Below are 27,563 nucleotides of genomic sequence, written 5' to 3'. Positions count from 1 at the left end.
GCAATATCATATATTATTTGGAAATGTGAATGGCAATACAAGAAAGCAGGAGCAAAATATTTAAAGGAGTTACTTCAGAGTAGCAGAATGTAGGGGAAATTTGGGAATGATCAAGAACATGGGTTTGCTGATAACTTTGTCTTTTTACCACTATGTTTCTGACTTTGATAAAAATGGAATTTTTTTAAATAAATGAGAGAAAGAGTAAGTCTCAGAATACTAAAAGGTTGAGGCATTTTTTTCTTCATCTGTCACCTATTATACAATATTCAGATACTGCCTTCCTGATAACACCATTTTGCTTGTATGATTTCAGCCCTCTGTTCATAAATGAACTAATATATCATATATTTGAGTGGAAACCTTTCCCCAGATTTTGAAAGGCACTAAGGTTTCTCTTAAAGCAAAATGCAACTTTCTAACTTGTAAAATTTCCATTAGTAAAGAAACAACTATCAATCAATACATCAAAACATAACTTCACTAAAAAGTTTTAACGATCAAGATTTCTAGTTTTTTGAAGCAATTTTAAATGGCCACTTCCATTTTTCATTTGGAAATATTATTCATTCCATCTGTTATACTAGTATGAATTCTATCTTCCTGTTAAAGGCACAAACTGATTTTGCTATGACTTATATGAAACCTGTAGTTAGAGGTCTTAGGTGGTTATTTATACCTCTTTCCCAAAGAGATTTAGTTTTTTAAAAAATCGTTAAATGTATGGTAAGAGTTAGAGAGGTTTGGCCTATAATGGAAGTACGACCAAGAATTTCCAGAAACAAATATTTCATTTAAACACTTTCGGCTACTTTTCTTTTTTTAGTGAAGTCTAAATTTTCCCATTAATGACGTTAAAAACTAGCACTTGGAGTAGAATATCTTACATTTCTCTTTTCTCTATTTACTTACTATGTTCTCTTTTCAACAAATCAATAATTTCATAGCTTCCTATAGTTCTTAATATTTTTCATTTTGCTTTTTGCTGTAAGGTTTCTCTAAGGTTCCCTGTTCCTAACTCAGATCTATTCTTTTTCTTGTCACTTCAGAAAAGGATTCAAGAGGAGTTTGAACTATGCTGGACACTCAACGCCATTGAAAAATAACTTAGCAGACCACATGCCTGTGACTTCAAGGCAAGCTTAACTCTTAAATATAAAAAAAAAAAAAAAAAAGTAAAACAAGACCACAGTTGATTAAAAAACAGTCTAAATAATTATGTATAAAAAGAAACAGAATTACAGACGTAGAAAACAAACTTATGGTTACTAAGGGGTAAGAAGGAGGAGGGATAAATTGGAAGATCAAGACTGACATACACACACAACTAGATATAAAATAGATAACTAATAAGGACCCACTGTATAGTACAAGGACCTCTACTCAATACTCTGTAATAGAAAATGGTCTGAAAAAGAGTGGATATATGTATAACTGATTCACTTTGCTGTATACCTGAAACGAACATAACATTATAAATCAATTGTACTCCAATAAAATTTTTAAAAGTAAATTGAAAATAAAATTTAAAGTCTACATTTTATCTTTAGAAGAAAAATGCCCATAATAACAATTTTTAAAATTGGACTTTTTGTGTTGAACACCCAGTATCCATTTTCAGGAAATACTCTGCAGTCAGTATACAGATTAAACAGTCTCATACAGAATCCTGAAATTTCTATACAATAAGAGCTAATTCTTAAAATAATCCCTAAAAATTAAAGATCCAAAATAATTAAAATCAAAATCCAATTTTAATATTAATAAAGAATAGAAATTGGATTAAAACCTTTTGGGAAGGATTTTATTTCATCCAAAGGCAATTTCTTCTGGGACCTTAGTTATTAGCATGAAATCATATTTAAGTCCATCTAAACAATTCAGTTGTCAATGTTAATATTTACTAAACAGCACCACTATTCAGCCAGCAAATCAAGCCAGAAGCTAGGCAATGAGATTAACTTCTTTCCACTTCCAACAGACCTTGAGCTCTGGTTGAATGTTCTTCTGAAATACCCATTAAGAACAACTGTCCCTCTTAGGTTACCACTATATTAGTACTCTGCCATAGAACAAGCGGCCTCACTACACTTCTATCTTGTTTATCCAGCTAGAAAATCTCTCTTAATTTGCCCTTTGGACAAACTTAATCCCTATTTAATCCCTTATTTAATCCATATATTTCAAGACCCACCATGCCTGATTCTACTCCTCCATTGCATGTTTTGATGACTGTCTCAACCTGCCTTCTCTTCTCTTTTCTCATGCCAGCTGCACTAGAACCACAATCTCTTGCTTATCTCCTTTCCTGTAAGTTGCATCTGCTTCCTCCAACGTTGTCCTCTCTTTCTCTACCTGCCCATCTCCTAGTCAGCCTTCAGATCTCAGTTTACATGTCATTTCCTCAGTGAAGGCTTTTGTGATACCTAACATAAATTCATTAAATGTTGTAGCTATCTTGTTCATATATTTAGGTTCTGGGTTCACCTTCATTTGCATCTGTATTATAGGAGCTGCCAATGGTTTTAGAAAAACAACCAATTTTAAAATGAGAAAATGCTACCCATTATTTATGAATATTGAGGAAAATCCAATTACCAATTTTGATTGTACATTTTGTGAAAGCTGCCAGAACACTAATGTAAGGACTAAAGTTTACTGTGATCTCAATTTTTTGTCATATTGACCAGTTATTGACAAGAGTTAGAATCCAGGACATCTGACTGAAAATACAGAACTCTTTGCTCCATACTTGCCCTGCTTATGTGCCATAATCTTAAAAAGTCAAGGTGTTAATTTCTTTAGGATTACAAGGCTCTATACAGCTATTCCTATTTTAAAATGCAAAAATCTTATGAAGATTATGCCATTTGCAGCAACATGAATGGACCTAGAGATTGTCACATTGAGAGAAGTAGGTCAGACAGAGAAGGAAAAGTATTTATGACATCCCTTATATGCAGAATCTAAAAAGAAATTATACAAATGAACTTATTTACAAAACAGACTCACAGACTTAGTGAATGAGAACTTACAGTTGCCAGGGGGAAAGGATCAGGGGAAGGGATAGATAGGGAGTTTGGGCTAAATGTATGCTATGCTAAGTCACTTCAGTCAGTTCCGACTCTGTGCGACCCCATAGACGGCAGCCCACCGGGCTCCCCCGTCCCTGGGATTCTCCAGGCAAGAACACTGAAGTGGGCTGCCATTTCCTTCTCCAATGCATGAAAGTGAAAAGTGAAAGTGAAGTCGCTCAGTAGTGTCTGACTCTTAGCGACCCCATGGACTGCAGCCTAACAGGCTCCTCCATCCATGGGATTTTCCAAGCAAGAGTACTGGAGTGGGGTGCCATTGCCTTCTCCGAAATGTATACACACTGCTATATTTAAAATGGATAACCAACAAGGACCTACTGTATAACACAGGGAACTCTGCTCAATGTTATGTGGCAGCCTGGATGGGAGAGGAGTTTGGAGAATATATATATACACACACACACACACATACATATATAGTTGAGCCCTTTTGCTGTCAATCTGAAACTACCACAATATTGTTAATCAGCTATGCTCCAACATAAAATAAAAAGCTAAAAAATGCAATTTTAAAAATCTTATGAAGATTACATACAAAAATACATTCACATGGGAAGAGGGAAAGGGGAGTGGCAGGATAAGGATATGGGATTAAGATATACAAACAACTATATATAAAATAGATAAGCAACAAAGATATATTGTACAGCACAGGGAACTACAGCCTTAATTTTGTAATAACTCTAAAGGTGGTATAATCTATAAAATGCTGAATCACTACGCTGTACACCTAAAGCTAACATTATCAAATATATTTCAATATTTAACCCACACTTTTGTGTGAATTAATTTGTCACATTATTTTCCCTTAAGTCAGAGGAACTCTCAGCTGATAGGAAGATTTATAACCAATAATGGATGGCTAAAAAGAAAGAAAAAAGGCTCTCATAAAATAAGAGTAAGGGACACATTAAGGTAACTTTGCATCCTTATCACTTTTGACCATCTCCATACAAGAAAGCTATGTAAAATCCTAAAAGATGATGCTGTTAAAGTGCTGCACTCAATATGCCAGCAAATTTGGAAAACTCAGCAGTGGCCACAGAACTGGAAGAGGCCAGTTTTCATTTCAATCCCAAAGAGAGGCAATGCCAAAGAATGTTCAAACTACCGTACAGTTGCACTCATTTCACATGCTAGCAAGGTAACGCTCAAAATCCTTCAAACTAGGCTTCAACAGTGTGTGAACTGAGAACTTCCAGATGTATAAGCTGAATTTAGAAAAGGTGGAGGAACCAGAAATCAAATTGCCAACATCCATTGGATCATATAAAAAACAACAGAATTCCAAAAAATTATCTACTTATGCTTCACTGACCATGGTAAAGTCTTTGTGTGGATCACAACTGGAAAATTCTTAAAGAGATGAGGATACCAGACCACCTTACCTGTGTCCTGTGAAACCTATATGTAGACAAGAAGCAACAGTTAGAACTGCTCATGGAACAATGGACTAGTTTAAAATTGGGAAAAGAGTATGTCAAGGCTGTATATTGTCACCCTGCTTTTTAAAGTTATATGCAGAGTACATAATGCAAAATGCCAAGCTGGATGAATCACAAGCTGGAATCAAGATTGCCAGGAGAAATATCAACAACCTCAGATATACATAGGATACCACTCTAAAGGCAGAAAATGAAGAGAAACTAAAGAACCTCTTGATAAGGGTGAAAGAGCAAAGTGAAAAAGCTGGCTTAAAACTCAACATTCAAAAAACTAAGATCATGGCATTCAATCCCATCACTTCATGGCACACAGATGGGGAAAAGTGTGAACAGTGACAGATTTTATTTTCTTGGGTTCCAAAATCACTGTGCACAGTGACTGCAGACATGCAATTAAAAGATGTTTGCTCCTTGGAAGGAAAGCTATGACAAACCTAGACAGCATATTAAAAAGTAGAGACATCATTTTGCCAACAAAGGTTCATACAGTCAACACTATGCTTTTTCCAGTAGTCATGTATGGATGTGAGAGTTGGACTATAAAGAAAGCTGAGCACCGAAGAATAGGTGCTTTTGAACTGTGGTGTTGTAGAAGACTCTTGAGGGTCCCTTGGACACCCAGGAGGCCCAAGCAGTCAATACTAAAGGAAATCAACCCTAAATATTCATTAGAAGGACTGGTGCTGAAGCTCCAATATTTTAGTCACTGATATGAAGAGTTGACTCATTGGAAAAGCCCCTGATGCTGGGAAAGACTGAAGGTAGGAGAAGGGGGCAAGAGAGAATGAGATGGTTGGAAGGCATCACTGACTCCGTGACATGAGTTTGGGAAAACTCTGGGAGATATTGAGGGACAGGGAAGCCTGGTGTGCTGCAGTTCACAGGGTCACAAAAAGTCAGACACAACTTAGCGACTGAACAACAACAACAACAACAATAACAATATAAGAAAGCTTATTTCTAACCAACTATGTTGTGTTCTAAAATGTAACTCTTTTTTTTTTACCGTGTTTAACTGGCAGTGATAAAAATAAATCAATATTTTAATCTGTCTGTACCGCACAATTACAGCATTTTACATTTGGATCAGTTCAGTTCAGTCACTCAGTCATGTCCGACTCTTTGCGACCCCATGAATTGCAGCACTCCAGGCCTCCCTGTCCATCACCAACTCCCGGAGTTCACCCAGACTCATGGCCATCGAGTCAGTGATGCCATCCAGCCATCTCATCCTCTGTCGTCCCCTTCTCCCCCTGCCCCCAATCCCTCCTAGCATCGGGGTCTTTTCCAATGAGTCAACTCTTCACATGAGGTGGCCAAAGTATTGGAGTTTCAGCCTCAGCATCAGTTCTTTCAATGAACACCCAGGACTGGTCTCCTTTAGGATGGACTGGTTGGATCTCCTTGCAGTCCAAGGGACTCTCAAGAGTCTTCTCCAACACCACAGTTCAAAAGCATCCATTCTTCAGCGCTCACCTTTCTTCACAGTCCAACTCTCACGTCCATACATGACCACTGGAAAAACCATAGCCTTGACTAGACAGACCTTTGTGAACAAAGTTGTCTCTGCTTTTTAATATGCTGTCTAGGTTGGTCATAACTTTCCTTCCAAGGAGCAAGAGTCTTTTAATTTCATGGCTGCCATCACCATCTGCAGTGATTTTGGAGCCCCACCAAAATAAAATCTGACACTGTTTGCACTGCTTCCCCATCTATTTCCCATGAAGTGATGGGACCGGATGCCATGATCTTAGTTTTCTGAATGTTGAGCTTTAAGCCAACTTTTTCACTCTCCTCTTTTGCAAGAGGCTTTTTAGTTCCTCTTCACTTTCTGCCATAAGGGTGGTGTCATCTGCATATCTGAGGTTACTGATATTTCTCCTGGCAATCTTGATTCCAGCTTGTGCTTCTTCCAGCCCAGTGTTTCTCCTGATGTATATTTGGATAGCATTACACAATTTAAAATATTCATTTAAATGCATTATTGAATTTAATTCTTGAAACAAACACATGGCTTGCTTATTTACGGATGAGAATCTAACTCTCAATGGGCTTAATGGATAAGTAGGGACAGAGTTTCATTCTTTAGACTAAAATCTTCCTCTTTCCCAAACCCTACAAACTTGCCCATAAAGCATCATTCTCAGTAGATACTTACATTTCATCACAGCTTGAATTTCATAAACAGGCTTGAGAATCACAGAGCCATAAAAGCCTCTAGGGAATGGATTTGTTGAGTCCCACTTAGCTGAAAAACCTGTAAGTATCACAGTTCGTGTTCTGTTCTTGGGGATCTTCCATTGGATAATTTCCTTTAGGGTATAAATATGTTCATCTTCACACTCATAGAACTCTCCTTCTTGTGACAAAGGCAAAGTAAATGAGTGATTTTGATGATTCCTCAGCACACTACAGTTTACCATTATTTCTCCATTGATCTCTTCCACTGAGTTGAGCATGATTCGCTCACCTTTCTTTATGATGAGATTCTCTAGTTTTATATCCTTCTGATGATAGAAGCAAGGATGATTCAGTCTACTTGGTCTAATATGGTTGGCTTTTGTAATCTCTTCCATAGTGAGGTATGGAGTTGTATCAGCCACAATCTTAAAAAGACCTGAGAACAGAATTCTGTGAATTAAAAAGAGTTCTTAACAATGAAAGTTCTCATAAGTAAATCACAGTGAGAGAATTATAAAGCAAGTAAAACATAGCATTTAAAAGTAATGTACCTTTTTTGAAAGATTAGAGATATTTGTTTTAACCCTGAATTCTTCTAGGGTATATCTTAATGTATTATCTGTAGGCTGGATTGTCAGATCCAGACAGGTCTCATAGATGGAAACAAGGGGAAAATATCTTGAAATAGGAAAGACCCACTTCTTGAAAATTAAATCTGCATGAAATACTGGCTCTCTCCTAACTACATGTGTGATCTTAAGCGAGGCACTTAATCTCTCAAGATCACATTTTTAACTTTTAAAATGAAAGGTCTAGATTAGATGACTATTTCCATATATATTCTCTGGAAACACCAAAATTAAAAGATATTCCAGTAGGAAACTGTTTCATGGTCAAGTTAACACTTGCAAAGCTATTACCTGGAACTTGACCATGCTGATGAGTGTATAACATCATGAATGAACTTAATGACACTAAATTGTACACTTTAAAGTGGTAAATTTGATGCTATGCATATTTTACCATACCAAAAAGTATCTACCTTTTTCCAAGTAATTTAAAATTTCTCAGAAACTTTAGATGCACTATGACTCATAAGAGAGGAATATAACATGAAGAATTTCCCAAATTTCTTTCATCATAAAACTCTTAGGGAAACATTCATTAATAAATTACAAAGCAGTATATCATATACATTAGTTACCCACATAACTCTCATTGGGAAATGCCAGGTTAGGAAGTTGTTCTGGATTGAAATCTCTTGATTATATATCATTCGTTCTTTCTGTTACTGCTCTAATTTTTTCATAGTTTCACTATTTAGAATTTTTTCTTCCAGTACTATTGGGACAGTCAAGTAACACAGCTTTTTATGTTTGCAAGTTTAAATTTAATTCTTCTCTTTCAATTATTTTGCATTTATTTCATAGGCACATCTGTTTTGTAACACTACCAGAAATTTATTTATTCAATAAATTTCATTAAATTCCAAAGAAAGTAAGGACAAAGGAAAAATTAGGTAACTGCTTGCTTAACTCCAAAGTAAATTAAGAAAATATTACATAATAGCACCCACTTAGAAGGCAGCATCTAAAGAACCCTAGAAAAATGATATAGCTTAGAAAAGTTATTTAGTCACTTAGTCAAAAATACAGTCCAATTAAATTTATCTTTATATCAAATTATTATTAACCAGATTAAAATGTTTTTTACATGTATTTTGGGTTAGGGTACAAAGATTTATGTTGCTATTTTACTCAAAGAAAAAAAATACAGGATTTTGATTGTTTTTAAATATAAATGTTCTGAAAAAGTATGTGATGCAGTCCTAAGACTGAGGAAGACAGCATGTGCAATATGTCCTGAAAACTTTTATAGATCAAATAGTGTTCATCCTCTGCATGGTGTGTTTGAAGACAGTAAGGGAAAAAACATTTACTTTGAAGGAGCTTCTTATTTTGTTATGTCTTGTATCAGGGAAAATCCAATAAAACAGTACTCTTGAATTCCCCACAGTAACTGAGTTTGTGTGTGTGTGTGTGTGCACCCGTGTGCAAGTGTATGTGCATGTTTAGTCTCATTTGTCTCCATGGGAAGATTTATTTCTAAGTGTCCACAGGCATTATAAGGGTATAAAAAATTTAGCAGTTTTTCTGAAATAAGTTTAAATAATAGCTACCTAGAATCTCATAAGCGTAGAGAAATATAGTTTTATTTCTATCCTAGGTATATTGATGACATAAGTCACATAAGAATTAATTCAGCATCTTCTTTCCTGGGGAATTGGGTTCACCTAAGGTAATAACAGACCCAAAATGTTATGAAGTAGAAAAGCCTGAAACCCTAGGGCCACTATTATTTCAAGTTAATCACACATTTCAGAGCTGTCTTGTTGGATGTCTCTATTGCAAGAAAAATCTATCTAAGAAATCTGTGTGTTTTTCCTTAGAAGATGATTAAGGACACAGTTTAGCATACTAAATGGCAGAGTATAGTAAAAATATTTTATTAACTTGTTTATTTATATATTATTGAAGCCAGTCCAAGAGTCTCTCCTTATAAACATCCATTCAGTATCATATAAACTAGTTTCAAGTATATAGAAATATATATCTATACACATACATATGAAAGTGAAAGTGAAAGTCACTCAGTTGTGCCAACTGTTTGCCACCCCATGGACTGACTATACAGGCCATGAAATTCTCCAGGCCAGAATACTGGAGTGGGTAGCCTTTCTCTTCTCCAGGGCATCGTTCCAACCCAGGGATTGAACCCAGGTCTCCCACATTGTAGGCAGATTCTTTACCAGCTGAGCCACAAAGGAAGCCCAAGAATACTGGAGTGGGTAGCCTATCCCTTCTCCAGTGGATCTTCCCAGCCCAGGAATTGAACCGGGGTCGTCCTGCATTGCAGGCAGATTCTTTACCAACTGAGTTATGAGGGAAGCCCTACACATACATATATATACGAATTATATAATACTGGAACTATAATTTCATAATAAACTAAAGCAATACAGTTTTATAGTGGAGAAAATACAATCTATTATTTTTTCAAAACAAAACAAAACATATTTCAGGAGCTGCATGATAATTAGAGTGATAATAAAATAAGACAATATATAATCTTAACACTTTAAGTTAAAAAGCAGAAAGAAAATAGATTTCTATTCCAAATTTGATTGTCATCTATTAAAATGGATGGGCTTCCCAGGTGGCACTACTGGTAAAGAACTCACTTGCCAGTGCAGGAGACACAAGAGACATGAGTTCAATTCCTGGGTTGGAAAGATCCTTCGGAGGAGGGGAAGGCAATCCACTCCAGTGTTCTTGCCTGGAGAATTCCCATGGATAGAGGAGCCTGGTAGGCTACAGTCCATAGGGTTGCAAAGAGTTGTACACTACTGAATCAGTTTAGCACACATGCAAAAAGGATACTACTCTTATTTTTACTTAGGAGAAATTGCTCATATGGAGTGTGTCTCTTGAGAAACAAAAATTATAAGGAAATGAAACGAGTTGCCAGTCCAGGTTCAATGCACGATACTGGACGCTTGGGGCTAGTGCACTGGGACGACCCAGAGGGATGGTATGGGGAGGGAGGAGGGAGGAGGGTTCAGGGTGGAGAACACATGTATACCTGTGGCAGATTCATTTTGATATTTGGCAAAACTAATACAATTATGTAAAGTTTAAAAATAAAATAAAATTAAAAAAAAAAAAGAAAGAAATGTAATCAGCTGATCTGTTGAAAATTGGTCAATAAGTTAATTTAGTCTTTAGGATCTTAATCCTGAATCTTAGGCTTTGGAGAAGTTTATATTTTTATCTAATTCTTAATGATCTGCAATCATTATTATTAATAGTAACAACTGAAATTTGCTTAAAAAGTAACAAATTTGAACAATTTTTTTCATATACATCATTTATAATCTTTTAAGAACAGTAAAATAAATACTACCAAGGAATATAAAAAGTCATGATTTTCTCAGTCATGGCTATAGAATCTCAACTCAGACCTTTGAAATCCAAATGTCATAATCTTACCTACACACCAGGCTACCTCTCTTTTGCACAAATGACTTACAAGGATACTGTCTATGAAAACATATTTATTCCAGTTCACAAAAAAATGTATGTGATCTTACAGGTAGGCCCTTGCTTTCCACTGATCAGCCTTTCTAGACCCTCCAATATGAAAAGAGCTAAAATAAATTCCTGGTTCACTGTGCAGAATTTACACTCATCAGACTTTTTCCTACTTTTTCCTTTACCTCATCAATTCTCATACAACTAGGGAGAAATTTTTTAAAACACAAAATTTCCAACTGTATACTAGAATACTATTTATATTCCAATTGTATATTCACATAAGATCACTGTGAAGAGTTCACAATCTTTTTTCCTCATCTAATCTCTAGCTCAGATAAGCTGATGACACCACCCTTATGGCAGAAAGTGAAGAACTAAAGAGCCTCTTGATGAAAGTGAAAGAGGAGAGTGAAAAAGTTGGCTTGGAGCTCAACATTCAGAAAGCCAGAATCATGGCTTCTGATCCCATCACTTCATAGCAAATAAATGGGCAAACAGTGGAAAGAGTGACAGAGTTTATTTTGGGGGGCTCCAAAAGCCCTGCTTTTGGTGACTGCAGCCATGAAATTACAAGACGCTTGCTCCTTGAAGAAAGGCTATGACCAACCTAGACATCATATTAAGAAGCAGAGACATTACTTTGCCAGCAAAGGTCTATCTAGTCAAAGGTATGGTTTTTCCAGTAGTCATGTACAGATGTGAGAGTTGGACTATAAAGAAAGCTGAGCACTGAAGAACTGATGCTTTTGAACTGTAGTGTTAGAGAAGACTCTTGAAAGTCCCTTGGACAGCAAGGAGATCCAACCAGTCCATCCTAAAGGAAACCAGTCCTGAATATTCATTGGTAAGACTGATGTTGAAGCTGAAACTCCAATACTTTGGCCACCTAATGAGAAGACCTGACTCATTTGAAAAGACCCTGATACTGGGAAAGATTGAAGGCAGGAGAAGAAGGGGTAACAGAGGATGAGATGGTTGGATGGCATCACCAACTCAATGGACATGAGCTTGCGTAAACTCCAGGAATTGGTGATGGACAGGGAAGCCTGGCGTGCTGCAGTCCATGGGGTTGCAAAGAGTCAGACACGACTGAGGGACTGAACTGAAATGAACTGAACTGAATCTCTAGCTTGTTTTCACAGTTCCAACCAAACATATCCCTCCAGCTCTGAGAAAAGGAATCGTAGAGTGAACTTTATGAACTAATTCTCATTTTCCTCTCATACCTTCAAAATTAGGATATTGATAGATTAGCAGCTTAGAATGTGCTGGAAATTTCCCTCATGATAGAATTCAATTTTCTGAATAATAATATGAAGTAGCTAGAAATAAAAAACATACACTTCACATATCAGCACAGGAAAGTCTAAAGAGATACCATAAATTCTCTATCATCTCACAGCACGTAAAATACACAGAAGGATCCTGTGTCTCTAAAGCTCAAGGGCTTAATCACAAGGTTACACATTTAAACCTTTCATTATTATTTGGAGCCATAAATTGTTTGTCTAGCTTTTCACTCTCCTTTTGGGTGCAGAAATTCTTAGAACTTCTTAAAACAAGCAAGATGAGAAAGTGAACTTCACTGATATTTAAGACATTGATTGGCTCTAGTCTCATCTCTTCATATATCAGGTGGCCACATGCCTGTAGGTGCAGGCACGTGGGAGTCCAGGGAACTGAACAAGCTGACGGGTTGACAGCACTGCCTATTAGCTCATGTGCTCTGAGTGTGCAGCAGATCACCTGGCCATATGTTAAGTGGGTTTCCAATATATTATCACAGTTTTTAAATAAAATAAATCTCACCAAATGGATAAACGACTTCACACACTTCTTGCAAAAAAATTGTGTATTGAAAATAAAAACTAATACAACAACAAACAAGGAGCAAACAATGATGACGCTGACATTTCTACTCTCACTCAAGTTTGTCTTTAGCCATATTATGAAATAAAACAATGACACTCTAGTCTAATAAAATATGAAAGGTGGCTGAAACGTCTTTAACACTTTAAAGCTGTCAAAATGTAGATTTATATCCATTATCATCATAGAGAAATTAGCCTTTGAAATATACGTTGCTGCTGCTGCTGCTGCTGCTAAGTCGCTTCAGTCGTGTCTGACTCTGTGCGACCCCATAGACGGCAGCCCACCAGGCTCCCCCGTCCCTGGGATTCTCCAGGCAAGAACACTGGAGTGGGTTGCCATTTCCTTCTCCAATGCGTGAAAGTGAAGTCACTCAGTCGTGTCCGACTCTTAGCGATCCTATGGACTGCAGCCCACCAGGCTCCTCTGTCCATGGGATTTTCCAGGCAAGAGTACTGGAGTGGGGTGCCATTGCCTTCTCCAGAGATATAGGTTAACAATACATAAAATGTACATGCAAGCACATAATTTTAAATAAATACATATATATTTGAGATACTGCTCAAAAATTTCCAATGGACTGATCTATGTGAAGAACATTTAGAGACAAATCAAAAGTGTTTGTTGTACAAAGATATGATGTACTTTTTGTCTTGTGTCTTGTCTCTGCCAGTAAAGCAAACTGTATTTCACTTATTTTTGTGAGGGTATGCCTCTGCCTCTTAAAATGGCACTTTGTCCTGCAATCAAATTCTTAAGGATCCCTGTTATTTTATACTTGCTTGTGTAAGTTTTTTATTCTGCCTTTTCCTATTATTTTGTTATATTCCCAAGGTAATTCTTAAGTCAGGATACCCTACAAAAACTATCTTCTTCAATACTACCCCAAATCTGGTATTTTGACTAGAAATTTTAGTTCAATTATCTCTACTTAATTTCAGATTTATTGAGATGCATGAAATACCCTATCAAAGCAAAAAACCCCACAAAATTCTTGGGCAAAGTAATGAAATGTAATAATATTAACACCCAAGCTGTAAAAAACTTTTTCAGATTTCTCAATTAAAGGATTATTGAAAATCATCAACTGATAAGTGATTCTAACAATCTTGACAGAAGTCTCTAAGAGTAGCAAACAAGGAACGCATGGAAAGTCAAAGTTCGTAAGAAAATTTTGCATAGGAATTTAATGGGGTATTTAGGAGGGGAGAAGACATATCTAGATGGTGACCAAGTCTGTTAAATGTTAAATGCTAAGTGAGGATGTAGAATTCCTATGTTTGAATGTATTTACATGTATAATGAAATCAGAATTATCTATAATAGCTATTAATGGTTTTTAATAGTTCTTTTACTTGGGGGTAAAAAATAATAAATCATAAAATCTTTTGATTCATTTTTACCTCAATGGTTCAAACACTGCATGAAAAAAACTCTTATTTTCCCACTAAGTCCTTAAAAGGTTTGACTATGCATATCTAACACATTTGAGATATTTAGCAAATAACTCATGTAAATAATACTAGATTCTAAAATCAAATGATATAATTTTATATCTATGCCTAAAACTCTGTTATATCATGACTTTATTAATAAAAGTACCATATATCCTTGTTCATGTTAAAACTTTGTCTCTACTAAGCAGTGAGAATGAGTAATAGACCTAGGATGAAGTGAGAAGATGTGAGAAATTTTTCTTTTCATGAATCTTGACAAGAGCACAGTTCTCTGGACTCTTGCAGTTCTGCAGAGCACTGCCCCTTTTATTATAAGAATACACACACAAAGAGGCATCAGGACTGGAAAGAACCCCCGTAGACAATTAGTCCCCTCAAATCTCTCATAAGGCTTTATTAGGAGGATAGTCGAAATATTACAGATTTACTATTTCTGGCCCTTGGTGATTTCAGGCACTAGAATTTTCAGGGCCAGCAACATACTACTATTCCAACAGTAAAGTAAAGTAGTCAGAGTAGGAATTTTTGATCACACAGAGTTTAATTTTGACCTCAGTCCTTCCCCCACTGTGTAAAGTTGAGAACTTAGATTCTCAAGTTATAATTTCCTTTTCTATAAAATGGAGAATATTGTATCATCCTCCTCATAAAGTCATTCTGATGATTAAATGAGTCAATACATGTAACACATTTAGATAGCACATAATACATAGCAAGCACCAAAAAAGGAAAAAACAAAAAAATAATAGCTATTCTTTCACCTCATTTTCTTTCACTCTGGAGTTCTAAGCCATTTAGGATGGTTATAACATCAGAGAGACTAACACTTACAGGGCTAAAGACTACACACTAGATATTTCAGTTTGGGTCAAATTAGATGAGAAAAAATATGCAGAATCCACAATTCAGTAGTAAGTGACACAGGCTGAGCAAAACTAATTCCCAGCAACCATTGTAGATTATGCCAGAGTGTTTATTTATGGAAAAGAGCCTCAGGTGACTTCTTTAGCTGGACTGCCTTTGGGGAAATAGTTCCAGGTGGCTTTGAGGAGTCTGTCTGACTCCGCGCTTCGATTAATTTGCTTAGAATTTAACCATCATAATATTATGCTCATAATAAGCTGATTATAGGGAGATGTAAGCACATTTTACATGCAAATATTGTGCTGGTTGTAGCTATTCACAAGGTATACATTATACACAGTTGCTGAAGTTCTATTGAACAAAAGAAGCAGCAAAATGCCAAAGCATTTTTGAAAATGTGTTTTATTCATGGCTCTGAAGGGTAGTTGAAGCCAATTGAGGGAGGAGTATACCCTCCCTCTATTTTAATGATCTTAATTTTGCTAATGGAAAGAGTTTGGGAGCCATGTGGTGCTGATTGCGTTCTTCAGTATTGATGTTGCTTGCAAATTAAATGTACCTAAGTAGCCACCTGTTTATGCTTATGATTATGTAAAGGCCCATATGTTTCCCTCTCTACACATGGGAGGTAAATATTGAAAAAATTATTCTGGTGTGAAGGGTGAAAACAGCAGCAATTCTTCTATAACTGTCAACATATGCTGTGGTGTTTCCTTTAATGTTGTGCTTTTTCTGACATATTTGCTGATTTTTACCATGCAGTGTTCAAAAAAATCTGTTATCCATGGTTATACAAAACAATTAAAAATCAGTTTACATTAAATTCAAATTAGGAAGAGATATAGTTTTCCAATGTAACCATAAGTTCTAAATGGATTTCAGAGCTTATGATTTAAATAGATTTTGATTTGCACAATAAAGAAAACCAAACTTTTTTTCTAAATTCACCAGCATGTATAAAGGAATATTTTCTTCCTAAGCACATCCTCTTGATCCCATATTAGTAGGCAACCAAAAAACTAACTCAAATAATATAAATTTGAAAATCCCACATGAAATTGGCAATGGCTCTTCAGTTGGGAATCCCACCATAATTCCCACTGGATTGGCTCTGAAAAATTTTCCTGAACCTCATACAAAAGATCTGACCTGGTACCTGGTCAGCAACAGCTCATGAGCAGTTTTTGAGATGAGCCTTGTTAGAGCATTGGGAGATCTGGCAGGGTTTAACACCTTTGAAACTAGTTCAGACTATTCAGAGTTTGGCCCTGACAATAATTTGCAAAAGAGATCAGAGAGACTGGATTTGCTGTTGATGATCACTTTAGACACTGCAGATAAACAAACTGGAGCTCCATATGTTTTATATCTGACTGAGAGGGATTTAAATGTCGATTGTCTAGTAGCCTAGATATGACCATCTCTAACTTCCCAATAAAGTAATGCAAAAAGGCACAGAGTATGTTAGAAAAAAGATGAAAATTAACCTCATCATCAAAAACTAAGTGTAACAGACCAACTCCCCTACTTCAAAAAAAGCAGTCAGATTGGGCCTCTTATTATTTTCTGCTGCTGCTGCTGCTAAGTCACTTCAGCAGTGTCCAACTCTTAGCGACCCCAGGGACTGCAGCATACCAGGCTCCTCCATCCATGGGATTTTCCAGGCAAGAGTACTGGAGTGGGGTGCCATTGCCTTCTCCGCTTATTAGCTTCTCAGTTCAGTTTAGCCGCTCAGTCGTATCTGACTCTTTGCAACCCCATGAATCGCAGTACGCCAGGCCTCTCTGTCCATCACCAACTCCCAGAGTTCACACAAACTCACGTCCATCGAGTCGGTGATGCCATCCAGCCATCTCATCCTCTGTCATCCTCTTCTCCTCCTGCCCCCAATCCCTCCCAGCATCAGAGTCTTTTCCACTGAGTCAACTCTTCGCATGAGGTGGCCAAAGTACTGGAGTTTCAGCTGTAGTATCATTCCTTCTAAAGAACACCCAGGACTGATCTCCTTTAGAATGGACTGGTTGGATCTTCTTGCAGTCCAAGGGACTCTCAAGAGTCTTCTCCAATACCACAGTTCAAAAGCATCAATTCTTCGGCTCAGTGGAATGTAATTGGCAGAAGTTTTATTGAATGTGATTTGGCAATATGCATCAAAACTTTAAAAACATTTTTACTTTTGAAGTCATAATTTTATGTATATGAAATCATAATAATCACAAGTGCAGACAAAACTTTAGCTAGAAGACTGTTCTAATGAAATTGCATAAATGATCATGTTTGGAATGGATTTATTATGGTATAGCCACATGATGGACCATTATATAGAAAATAAAAATTATGTTTTGAAGAATATTTAATGACATTGGCAAGTCCTCACAAATATGTTTATTTTTCATATGAAAACACATGTCTATATGTGTATAGGTGTATAATGCACTTGTAAACAATGGAAGGGATGCACTAAATATTAATGCTAAATAGCTCTAGTGATGAGACTATAGCTCCCTGAATTTTCTTCCATTTTCTACATTTACTTCTTTGCGTTTTCTTCCATTTTCTAAGTTTCTACAAGATATATGTGGCATCTGCAAAGTTATAAGAAATCAATACATTTTATAACTTTAAAAAGTTGTATTTCTTATGGTTGGATGGCATGACCAACACAATGGACATGGGTTTGGGTGGACTCCGGGAGTTGGTGATGGACAGGGAGGCCTGGCATGCTGTGGTTCATGGGGTCGCACAGAGTCGGACATGACTGAGCGACTGAACTGAACTGAACTGAACTGATTCCTTATGTTCCTACAAATACTCTCATGAAATTTATAGCAGCTTTAGTTATAGTTGTCAAAACTTAAAAGCAACTAAGATGTCCTTCAGTAAGTGAATGGATATATAAACTATGGTACAACCAGACAATGTAACATTATTCAGTGCTAAAGAGAAATGAGCTATAAAGACACAAAAAGACATAGAGGAACCTCAAATGCATATTACTAAGTGAAAGTAACCAATCTGAAAAGACTACATAGTCTATTATTTCAACTGTATGATATTTTGGAAAAGGCAAAACTATGGTGTAGTGTAGTGGTGAAGTGTAGTGGTGAAGAATCTACCTGCCCACAATGCAGGAGACACAAGAGATGCGGGTTTAATTTCTGGATCCAGAAGATGTCTTAGAGTAGGAAATGGCAACCCACTCCAGTATTCTTGCCTGGGAAATCCCGTGGACAGAAGAGCCTGGCAGGTCATAGTCCATGAGGTCAAAAAGAGTCAGACACAACTGAGTAGACACACACACACACACACACACACACACACACACACACAGACACCATTCTGTTTTTTGACTTTCATTTGGGCTTCCCAGGTTGTGCAGTGATAAAGAATCCACCTGCCAATGCAGGAGATGCAAAAGATGTGAATTAAATCCCTGGATTGGGAAGATCGTCTGGAGTAGGAAATGGCAGCCCACCCCAGTATTTTTGCCTAGAAAACTCCATGGATAGACGATCCTGATGGGCCTTAGTCCCTGGGGTTGCAAAGAGTAGGACATGACTGAGTGACTGAGAGCACAGCGCACATGGAAACAGTGAAAAAAACCAATGGTTGCCAGAGGTTTGGGGGAAGAGATGAAGAGACCAGACACAGAGGATCGTTAGGGCAGTGAAAACACTCTAATATGATTACATAATGGTGAATACATATCATTTTTTTAAGCCCATAGGACACACAGCACCAAGAGTAAAGCACAATGTAAACCATGAACCTCAATGATTGTGATGTGTCAAGTATGATGTGCCAATTGTAACCAGTGTACCACTCTGGGAGGAGATCGAGGAGGCTAGGTCTATGCAGAGGCAGGGTGTATGTGAGACATCTCTGTACTTCATGTCAAGTGTGTTATGAAAACCTAAAATTGCTCTAAAAAATAAAATATTAAAAATCTTTTCTTCCAATGACAGAAACTCTAAATCTCTGATATATAACTAAATATAAGTACAACAATGTTCTTTAGCAACATCCACTTCAAGAAATGAAGCCCTGAGTAGACAATTTGGGTGGACAGTCTGGTTCCTCTCATGAGAGTCCATGTTGGTACTGCTGAGGCAACACCATAAGGAGCTTTGAAGGAATTGCTCATGAAAAAGAAGGAGATGGTAAGAGCAAAAAGTGATGACATAGATTTTTAGAAGAAGTGCTTACAATATTAATATTATGAGAACTTATAGAATAGAGCCAGTTGTAAAAGAGTCTATTTCAAAATCATCTTTCTGACAGAATTCCAGTCTAATTCTAAGAGGTACACAGCTGGGCAAAGAGAACATTTTGAGCTAGAACTGCTGGTCTATTTGTCTTTCAGATAATATATACTTTAGTTATTCAAAGACCAAAGATGAGGAAAAGAAATCTGTTCATGTACTACAGAGAAGAAAACACAAGAAAAAAAAATGGAGCTAAAAATTATTCTAAAAGTCTTAATTTTTGAGCATTTAGATGACTTCACATTTTCTTGTGTGGTATAAGAAGAATACCCCTTTCCTGACCAGTCTAGGAAAATATTTCGTATAAGAGACAGAGATGAATCTATTTTGCTTAAGTGAGCACAGAGGGGAAGAAATGTCTTAAGAGAAGTTGACCCAGAAAACCTGGAAGAATGGCCCATGATTCCTGGAATAGAAAATAGTCCAGAAATCGAGGAGCCCTAAGTAGGGCTTTTCTGAATCACGTGTCATCATAACATCCAGATGGAAAAATAACAGCAAATTCTGGTGTATAGATTGCTTCTTTTAATGTAAGTCATTAAAAAATGAAGACAAGCTGTTACTTATGTATTATAAAGCTATCAAGTATATTTTAAATATTTTCGCACAATTTTCCTATCAGGTCCCTTTATAAAGTGATATTATAGTAAAAAATTATAGCTACAATCATAAAATGGCTAAACATAAAAGATTTAGTCATTCTAATGGTACATGAAACATAATAAATCACCACTGAATGTAGTGTTACGTTTTCTATCAATTAAGTATATATTTTCCCAAATAAAACAACGAGAAATTCATTTTGAAAAATGTTAATGTATTAGGTGTTTTAGTACCCATGCATAAAGGAGCAAGTTTCATAAATTTTAATCATTTAACCTTAATCAATTTCTTGAAGAAATACTTTATTATTCATCCAATTTTGTCACTGATTATTACTACTTTCCTATAATTTTCACATTTATAATTAAAATGATTTTAGAAAGAGTTTTACTGTTAAGTGATATAGATATGTTGCAGGATAATTCTCCATAGCATTTCACATGCCTCAGAAACTGGAGGTAAAAGATTTGTTTCCTGACCAGTATGGAAATAGTAGAAAGTATCTCCCTCCTGAGAGACATTCTAGGATCCTAAAGTCTCCCTCCTCTTTCCCAGGATATTTTCTTACATTCCAGGTAATAAAGGCAGCATTTTCTTCAAGGGCAAAGAATGGCAGGTTGGGAAGCACCCATTACACTTTGGAGATTTCCTGAACTCAATATTTCTCCACTGTGGATTAGACATCCACCTGGCTCAGTCCCATCTTACCTGTGGGAGATGGGACTCAAGGGGACCCACTAAAGCATGATGCTCATGCTGTCAGCTGTGCCATGAGAAATTAACTGCTGCATTCATGTGGGCTTATTGTTTCATGACTGATCTAATTTATGAAGCGTGGCAAGTCAGCTTGGCAGCTACAAGGCTACTTAAAGATGGCTTGACCTCTTGACAAATGAAATCCATTTATCCACTTATCTGGTAGCAATTAATTTATGTAGGAAGCACTGCCTAAAGTTTGTCTTTAAAGCATGATTCAAGTCCATTAAACATATGAAAGACATTTTATAGTTAATGAATTTCCAACATTCATTTAAAAATTCCTATTTTATGTTATTTAAGAGTAGCATTAATTTAGAAACATTACAAGGCTTACTGCATATAACAGAAAAGTTAGAAAGAATGCCATGTATCTGGGGGATTTGTAGATCTTCATAATTTTTTGTTTGTTTAATTTTTGTTCTTTTTTGTGTTTTCTTAATTTTTTATTTTGTTTGCAGATCCCCATTATAACACTGATGCTGGTTGACAAAAAGACCACCTTACTCTTTTCTATGATTAAGAAAGAAGTGCTCCAGAGCACAGACTCTGGAATGGTTTGGATCTATACTGTAGCTCTCCAATACAGTACCACAGCTGGAGCACTGCATTGAGCATTTGAAATATGGCCAGACTTGATATGTGCCATAAATGGAAAATCCATACTTGGTTTTAATGTATTAAAAATTCATGCTTGACATGAAAATAATGTAAAATATCTCAATAATTTTATACCGATTAGATATTAAAAGAATAATATTTTAGATGAAAGTGAAAGTGTATTAGTCTCTCAGCCATGTCCAACTCTTTGTGACCCCATAGATTGCAGCCTGCCAGGCTCTTCTGTCCATGGAATTCTGCAGGCAAGAATACTGGAGTGGATAGCCATTCCCTTCTCTGGGAGATCTTCCTGACCCAGGGATTGAACCCAAGACTCCTGCATTGCAGGCAGATGCTTTATCATCTGAGCCACCAGGGATGCCCCAATATTTTAGACACATAGTTTTAAATAAAATATATTTGTAAAATTGATTCACTTTTTTTTAACTTTTAAAAATATTTGTGTTTGGTAACCTCCAAGATAGGTCCCAGTGATTCCCACCCTACCTCCTGGTTGTCACATCTTTGTGCAGTCCCCACCCAGATCACCAGCATTCATCTGTGTGATCAAAAAATATAGCAGAAATGATGATATGTCACTTCTGAGATTAGGTTATAGAAGACTCTGATTTCCATTGGGGGCTTGCTTAGATCACTTAGGAGAAACCCAAGAGTAGAAGAAATGAAGCTTTCTCAGATAGCCACATAAATGTTTGATGAATAAACATATTAAATGTCTACTGGACAGTGCTAGTGTAGAGTTAGGGGCTTCTCTGGTGGCTCAGCGGTAAAGAATCTGCCTGCAATGCAGGAGACCCCCTACAATGCAGAACACACAGGTTCAATTGCTGGGTCAGGACGATCCCCTGGAGAAGGAAAAGGCAACCCACTCCAGTGTTCTTGCCTGGGAAATCAGAGAAGCCTGGAGGGCTACAGTCTGTGGGGTCACAAGAGTAAGTTACGACTTAGCAATAAACCACCACCACCAAGGGAGATTTAACATAACCACTTACTTAACTATGTGATCTTGGGTAAGTTACTTGGCTTTTCTGTAACTCTGTTTCCTCATATGCAAAATGTGAATTCAGTTAGTAATCCATATATACCCTGTTTATTTAACTTATATGCAGAGTACATCATGAGAAACGCTGGACTGGAAGAAACACAAACTGGAATCAAGATTGCCGGGAGAAATATCAATCACCTCAGATATGCAGATGACACCACCTTTATGGCAGAAAGTGAAGAGGAACTCAAAAGCCTCTTGATGAGGGTGAAAGTGGAGAGTGAAAAAGTTGGCTTAAAGCTCAATATTCAGAAAATGAAGATCATGGCATCCGGTCCCACCACTTCATGGGAAATAGATGGGGAAACAGTGGAGACACTGTCAGACTTTATTTTTCTGGGCTCCAAAATCACTGCAGATGGTGACTGCAGCCATGAAATTAAAAGATGCTTACTCCTTGGAAGGAAAGTTATGACCAACCTAGATAGCATATTCAAAAGCAGAGACATTACTTTGCCAACAAAGTTTCATCTAGTCAAGGATATGGTTTTTCCTGTGGTCATGTATGGATGTGAGAGTTGGACTGTGAAGAAGGCTGAGCGCCAAAGAATTGATGCTTTTGAACTGTGGTGTTGGAGAAGACTCTTGAGAGTCCCTTGGACTGCAAGGAGATCCAACCAGTCCATTCTGAAGGAGATAAGCCCTGGGATTTCTTTGGAAGGAATGATGCTGAGGCTGAAACTCCAGTACTTTGGCCACCTCATGCGAAGAGTTGACTCGTTGGAAAAGACTCTGATGCTGGGAGGGATTGGGAGCAGGAGGAGAAGGGGACGACAGAGGATGAGATGGCTGGATGGCATCACTGACTCAGCATGGACGTGAGTCTGGGTGAACACCGGGAGTTGGTGATGGACAGGGAGGCCTGGCGTGCTGCGATTCATGGGGTCGCAAAGAGTCGGACAGGACTGAGCGACTGATCTGATCTGATCTGATATACATAAAAGTGTTTAGAACAGTTTTACATGTATAAGTATTTAGAACAGTGTCTGACACATCATTGGGATTCTCATTTGAGACTGTGATGTGGGCAGGATAGAGTGTAGGGTAGCAGAGAATGTTCCATATCTAAGTTCTACTACCACACTTCCCACACACCTACACAACAGTATTCTTCCACAATAATAAAATTCATAAAATATGATCTAAAAATTAAAACAGAAAAATGTCTTCAATCTAACCATGTAATTTTAATGGTGAATCTACAGATGCAACCACAGCCTTTCTTGAACATACAGTTTAGAGATATTATGTAAGTTTGATGCTTGGAAATAAACTTTGACCATCAGAAAAAAAAAGTATACTGAAACTTAGGATACTTCTTATGTCTAAAGAGAAAGCATTTATTGCACATGCTTAATAACACTATGAAGGAGAAACAAATATTTCCAAGAAGTAATCTAGATTGGAACTTTACTATAACCCAAACTTTACATGATTTACTGGTGTATGTGGAGAATGCAATCAACTACCAAATATCAGAATGTATTTTTGTTGTATTTGGCAAGAATGACATGTTTTCTATCTCATAAAAGAACTTAACCAAGTGGGCTGTCTTAATAAAAAAACAAATTATGCTTCTAATACAATATGTTTATTTCCATAAACAGTTGAAGTGATTGCTTTTTATTTTTTACTATATTGAAGATTTTTTAGGTAACATAATAAATATATCTAGAAACATAACATTGATATGTGATGCAATCAGCTATGTATATTGCAAGCTTAATTTCTCACATTTTAGCAAAAAATCAGCTTACAGTTTGTTCCCTTAAAGAGTCCTTGACAACTCACTACAAAGCTTTTCTTTCTTAATTGTTGCTTGAGTTTTCATTTGCTGGAGTTGCATCTATACAGCTATATTTACTGATTAAAAGCTATATATCTTTCTTCAGTAGGTGTCTTTATTTGCAAAGAAAGGGTACCATGCATATCATTGTCAATGTTATGGCCATCTTCATCAAAACTTTTGAATTATCAACAAGAAATTAAGAATCTACATTTGTATACTTTACTTCAATACAGAAGAGTGGATGATGTCAAAGGGATGGTGGAATAAGGGCCTTTGAAAATTGTCTCCTCCATAAAAGCAATAGAGAAACTGGTTAAAAAAAAATCACCAGGATTAATTTTTTCAGAACTCTGGAAATTAATCAAAGAATTACAGCAATCTGGAGAAAATTTATTAATGGAAAAATATTAAGAGCTGAATCTTTTTAAGAACAGCAAACTTTGTGGCATTTTAACTTGCTTGTATTCCCACTCTTCCTAACCCTCTTCAACTTCATAGTAGCTTGAAAACCAACAACCTACGATCATAGCAAAGCCAGCAGTCATAAGATGGGGCAGAAGCTGGAGTTCCTTCAAATCTCATTCTCAAAAATACTTATTATTTGACATGTCTGGTGACTCCGTGGAAGATTCTGTTTGTAATGCCTCTATTTGGTCTATTTTGAGTTCGGTGAGGGGGAAAAGACTTTTCCTCAGGGCATTTGTCAAAAACAATGAGAGGCAATTATTTAATTTTTGTGGTGTGTAACAGTTGGGGAGGGGGAAGGTTAACCAAAAAGCCTAAAATGAAAAGCTCAGGAATGAGATGTCCATAAGGACGCTGAGAAGTTCCAACACATTCCTGGAAATCTAGAGGACCACATAAATGTATATGACCCTGCACATGCCCAAAACGTGTGCATGCTCAAGAAAGACCGAGAAGTCCATAAACTCTCAATTCTGGTTGTCTTTGAAGCTTTATATGAGCAGGAAATAAAAGTTAAGCAAGAGTTTTCAACTGCTTGGTTGAGTGCTTGAATGCATCTCCAAGTAAACACAGAATCTCTTCAAAGACTGGGAAACTTCTTGGTTCCAGTTGTTTAAGGAAATCTCTGTACACACTTTCATTGCCCTCCAAGCAACGACTTCTATAGCAGAGACTTTAATGGCTGTATGTAACAGAGAATGAAAACTTTGCAGACTTAATTCAGAAGAATCACTAAACAATCAGCAATAAGAAGACCCGAGGAGGGAAGAGAATTCAACTTCTAGAGTTGATACATTATATTGTTGAAAATATGCAATTTTCGACATTAAATTGCAAGACAGGCAAAAGAATAAGAATGTCTGGCTCATAAGCAAGGGGAAAAATTCAATCAACAGAAACTGTTTCTGAGGAAGCCCAGACACTAGAATTCCTGGAGAAAGAATTCAAACAGCTATGTTAAATATATTCAAAGAAACGAAAGAAACTGTGTCTACAGAATGAAAAGGAAGTATGAAATCAAGTCTTAGCAAATAGAAAATATAAGTCAAATTTGAAAGTAGGTCAACTGAGATTATACATTCTAAGAAACAAAAAGTATGAAGAAACAAACAGAGCTTCAAAGGCCTGTGATACACCATCAAGCATATCAATATGTGAAAAATGAATATCTCAGAAGAAAGAGAAAAAAGTGTAGAAAGAATATTTGAGGAAATGATGGCAAAAACTTCCAAAATTTGATGAAAAACATTAATCTACACTTTAAGAAACTCAACATATTCCAGGTAGAATAAACTCAGAGATCCATGGCTAGACACATCATAATTAAACTGTTGAAAAGTAAAAACAAATAGAGAATTTGGTGGGGGTGGAGGAGAAAAGAAAAGATTCATCATGTACAAGGGTTTCTCATAAAATTAAAAGCTAATTTCTACTAGAAACCATGGAGGACAGAAATCACTGGGATGACATACTTAAAGTGCTGAAAGAAAAGGACTATCAACCAAAAATTCTCTGTCCAGAAAAAAAAAAATCCTGTAAAAATAAAGAAAATATTAAGACATTTCCAGATAAACAAAAATTGAGAGAATTTATCACTACCAAACCTTCCATACAAGAAAACACTCAAGGGGGTACTTCAGGCTGACATGAGAGGACACAAATCAGTGACTCTATTGTATGTGAAGAAATGAGAGTTATCAATAAAGGTAACTACAAAAGCAAAAGACATTTAAATGAATGCTTTGCTTTCATTTTTTATCTCCTAGCTTATTTAAAAAAAAGCTGCATAAAAAGTCACAATCTGTGCTGATGGGCACACAATGTATAAAGATATGATTTTTATAATAATAAAAACACCATCATGGCAAATAGATGGGGAAACAGTGGAAACAATGGCTGACTTTATTTGGGGGGGCTCCAAATTCACTGTAAATGGTGATTGCAGTCATGAAATTAAAAGACTCTTGCTCCCCTTGGAAGGAAAGTTATGACCAACCTAGACAGCATAGTAAAAAGCAGAGGCATTACTTTGCCAACAAAGGTCCATCTAGTCAAGGCTATGGTTTTTCCAGTAGTCATTTATGGATGTGAGAATTGGACCATAAAGAAAGCTGAGTGCTGCAGAATTGATGCTTTTGATCTGTGGTGTTGGAGAAGACTCTGAGAGTCCTTTGGACTGCAAGGAGATCCAACTAGTCCATCCTAAAGGAGATCAGTCCTGGGTGTTCATTGGAAGCACTGATGTTGAAGCTGAAACTCCAATACTTTGGCCACCTGATACGAAGAGCTGACTCATTTGAAAAGATCCTGATGCTGGGAAAGATTGAGGGTAGGAGGAGAAGTGGCCGACAGAAGATGAGATGGTTGGATGGCATCACCGACTCAATGGGTAGACTCCAGGAGTTGGTGATGGACAGGGAGGCCCGGAGTGCTGCAGTTCATGGGGTTGCAAAAAGCTGGACATGACTGAGCAACTGAACTAAACTGAACTGAACCAAAGAGTAAGAAACAGAGCTATATGGGAGCCAAATTTTTTATACCATTGAAATTAGATTGGCTAATCCAAACTAGATTGCTAAAAATTAAGACATTAATTGTAATCCCCAGACTAATACTGAAAAAATCACTAAATATACACACATATAATTAGATATTTTTTTAAAAAGCACCAGACTTCTGGTTTCTAGTCTGGCATACAAGGAATTTGGAAGATATCCCTCTGTCCAAAAGAAAAGTGAAATCTGAACAAACTGAAAAAATCAGTGACTATTCTTAGGTACATTAAAGAAGTGAGATCAGAGGACAAAGTACTGCCTCCACAACTGGAGAGACAGACAGGCAAGTACAGAGAATCACAATTTACTAGAGAAGAAACTACTACAAAAACCAGTACCAGCGTAGACAAATCTGAACTGCAATCAACAAATTGCTGGAGGCTTAAAGTGGACAAGTATGAGAGTAAAAAACCTTCAGGGAGATCTAGTCATAGGGAGGGACCACAATTTTTTAAGTTC

The 27,563-nt window shown here is 36.7% G+C and overlaps 1 protein-coding gene across 2 annotated transcripts in view; it reads right to left on the bottom strand.

The window, feature by feature from the left end:
• THEMIS (thymocyte selection associated) overlaps window positions 1–27,563 on the bottom strand; it is a 189,275-nt gene that overhangs the window by 121,008 nt on the left and 40,704 nt on the right. For both annotated transcript variants that reach the window (XM_006058845.4, XM_006058846.4), the window contains exon 3: window positions 6,699–7,157. In XM_006058845.4, the coding sequence (XP_006058907.3) occupies window positions 6,699–7,157 (459 nt within the window). The remainder of the gene's footprint in view (window positions 1–6,698; window positions 7,158–27,563) is intronic.

Source organism: Bubalus bubalis, chromosome 10 (genome assembly GCF_019923935.1).
Source record: "Bubalus bubalis isolate 160015118507 breed Murrah chromosome 10, NDDB_SH_1, whole genome shotgun sequence".
NCBI classification, from domain to species: Eukaryota; Metazoa; Chordata; class Mammalia; order Artiodactyla; family Bovidae; genus Bubalus; species Bubalus bubalis.
Note: the sequence above shows the minus strand (reverse complement) of the source record. Positions and strands in the feature narration are given on the sequence as shown.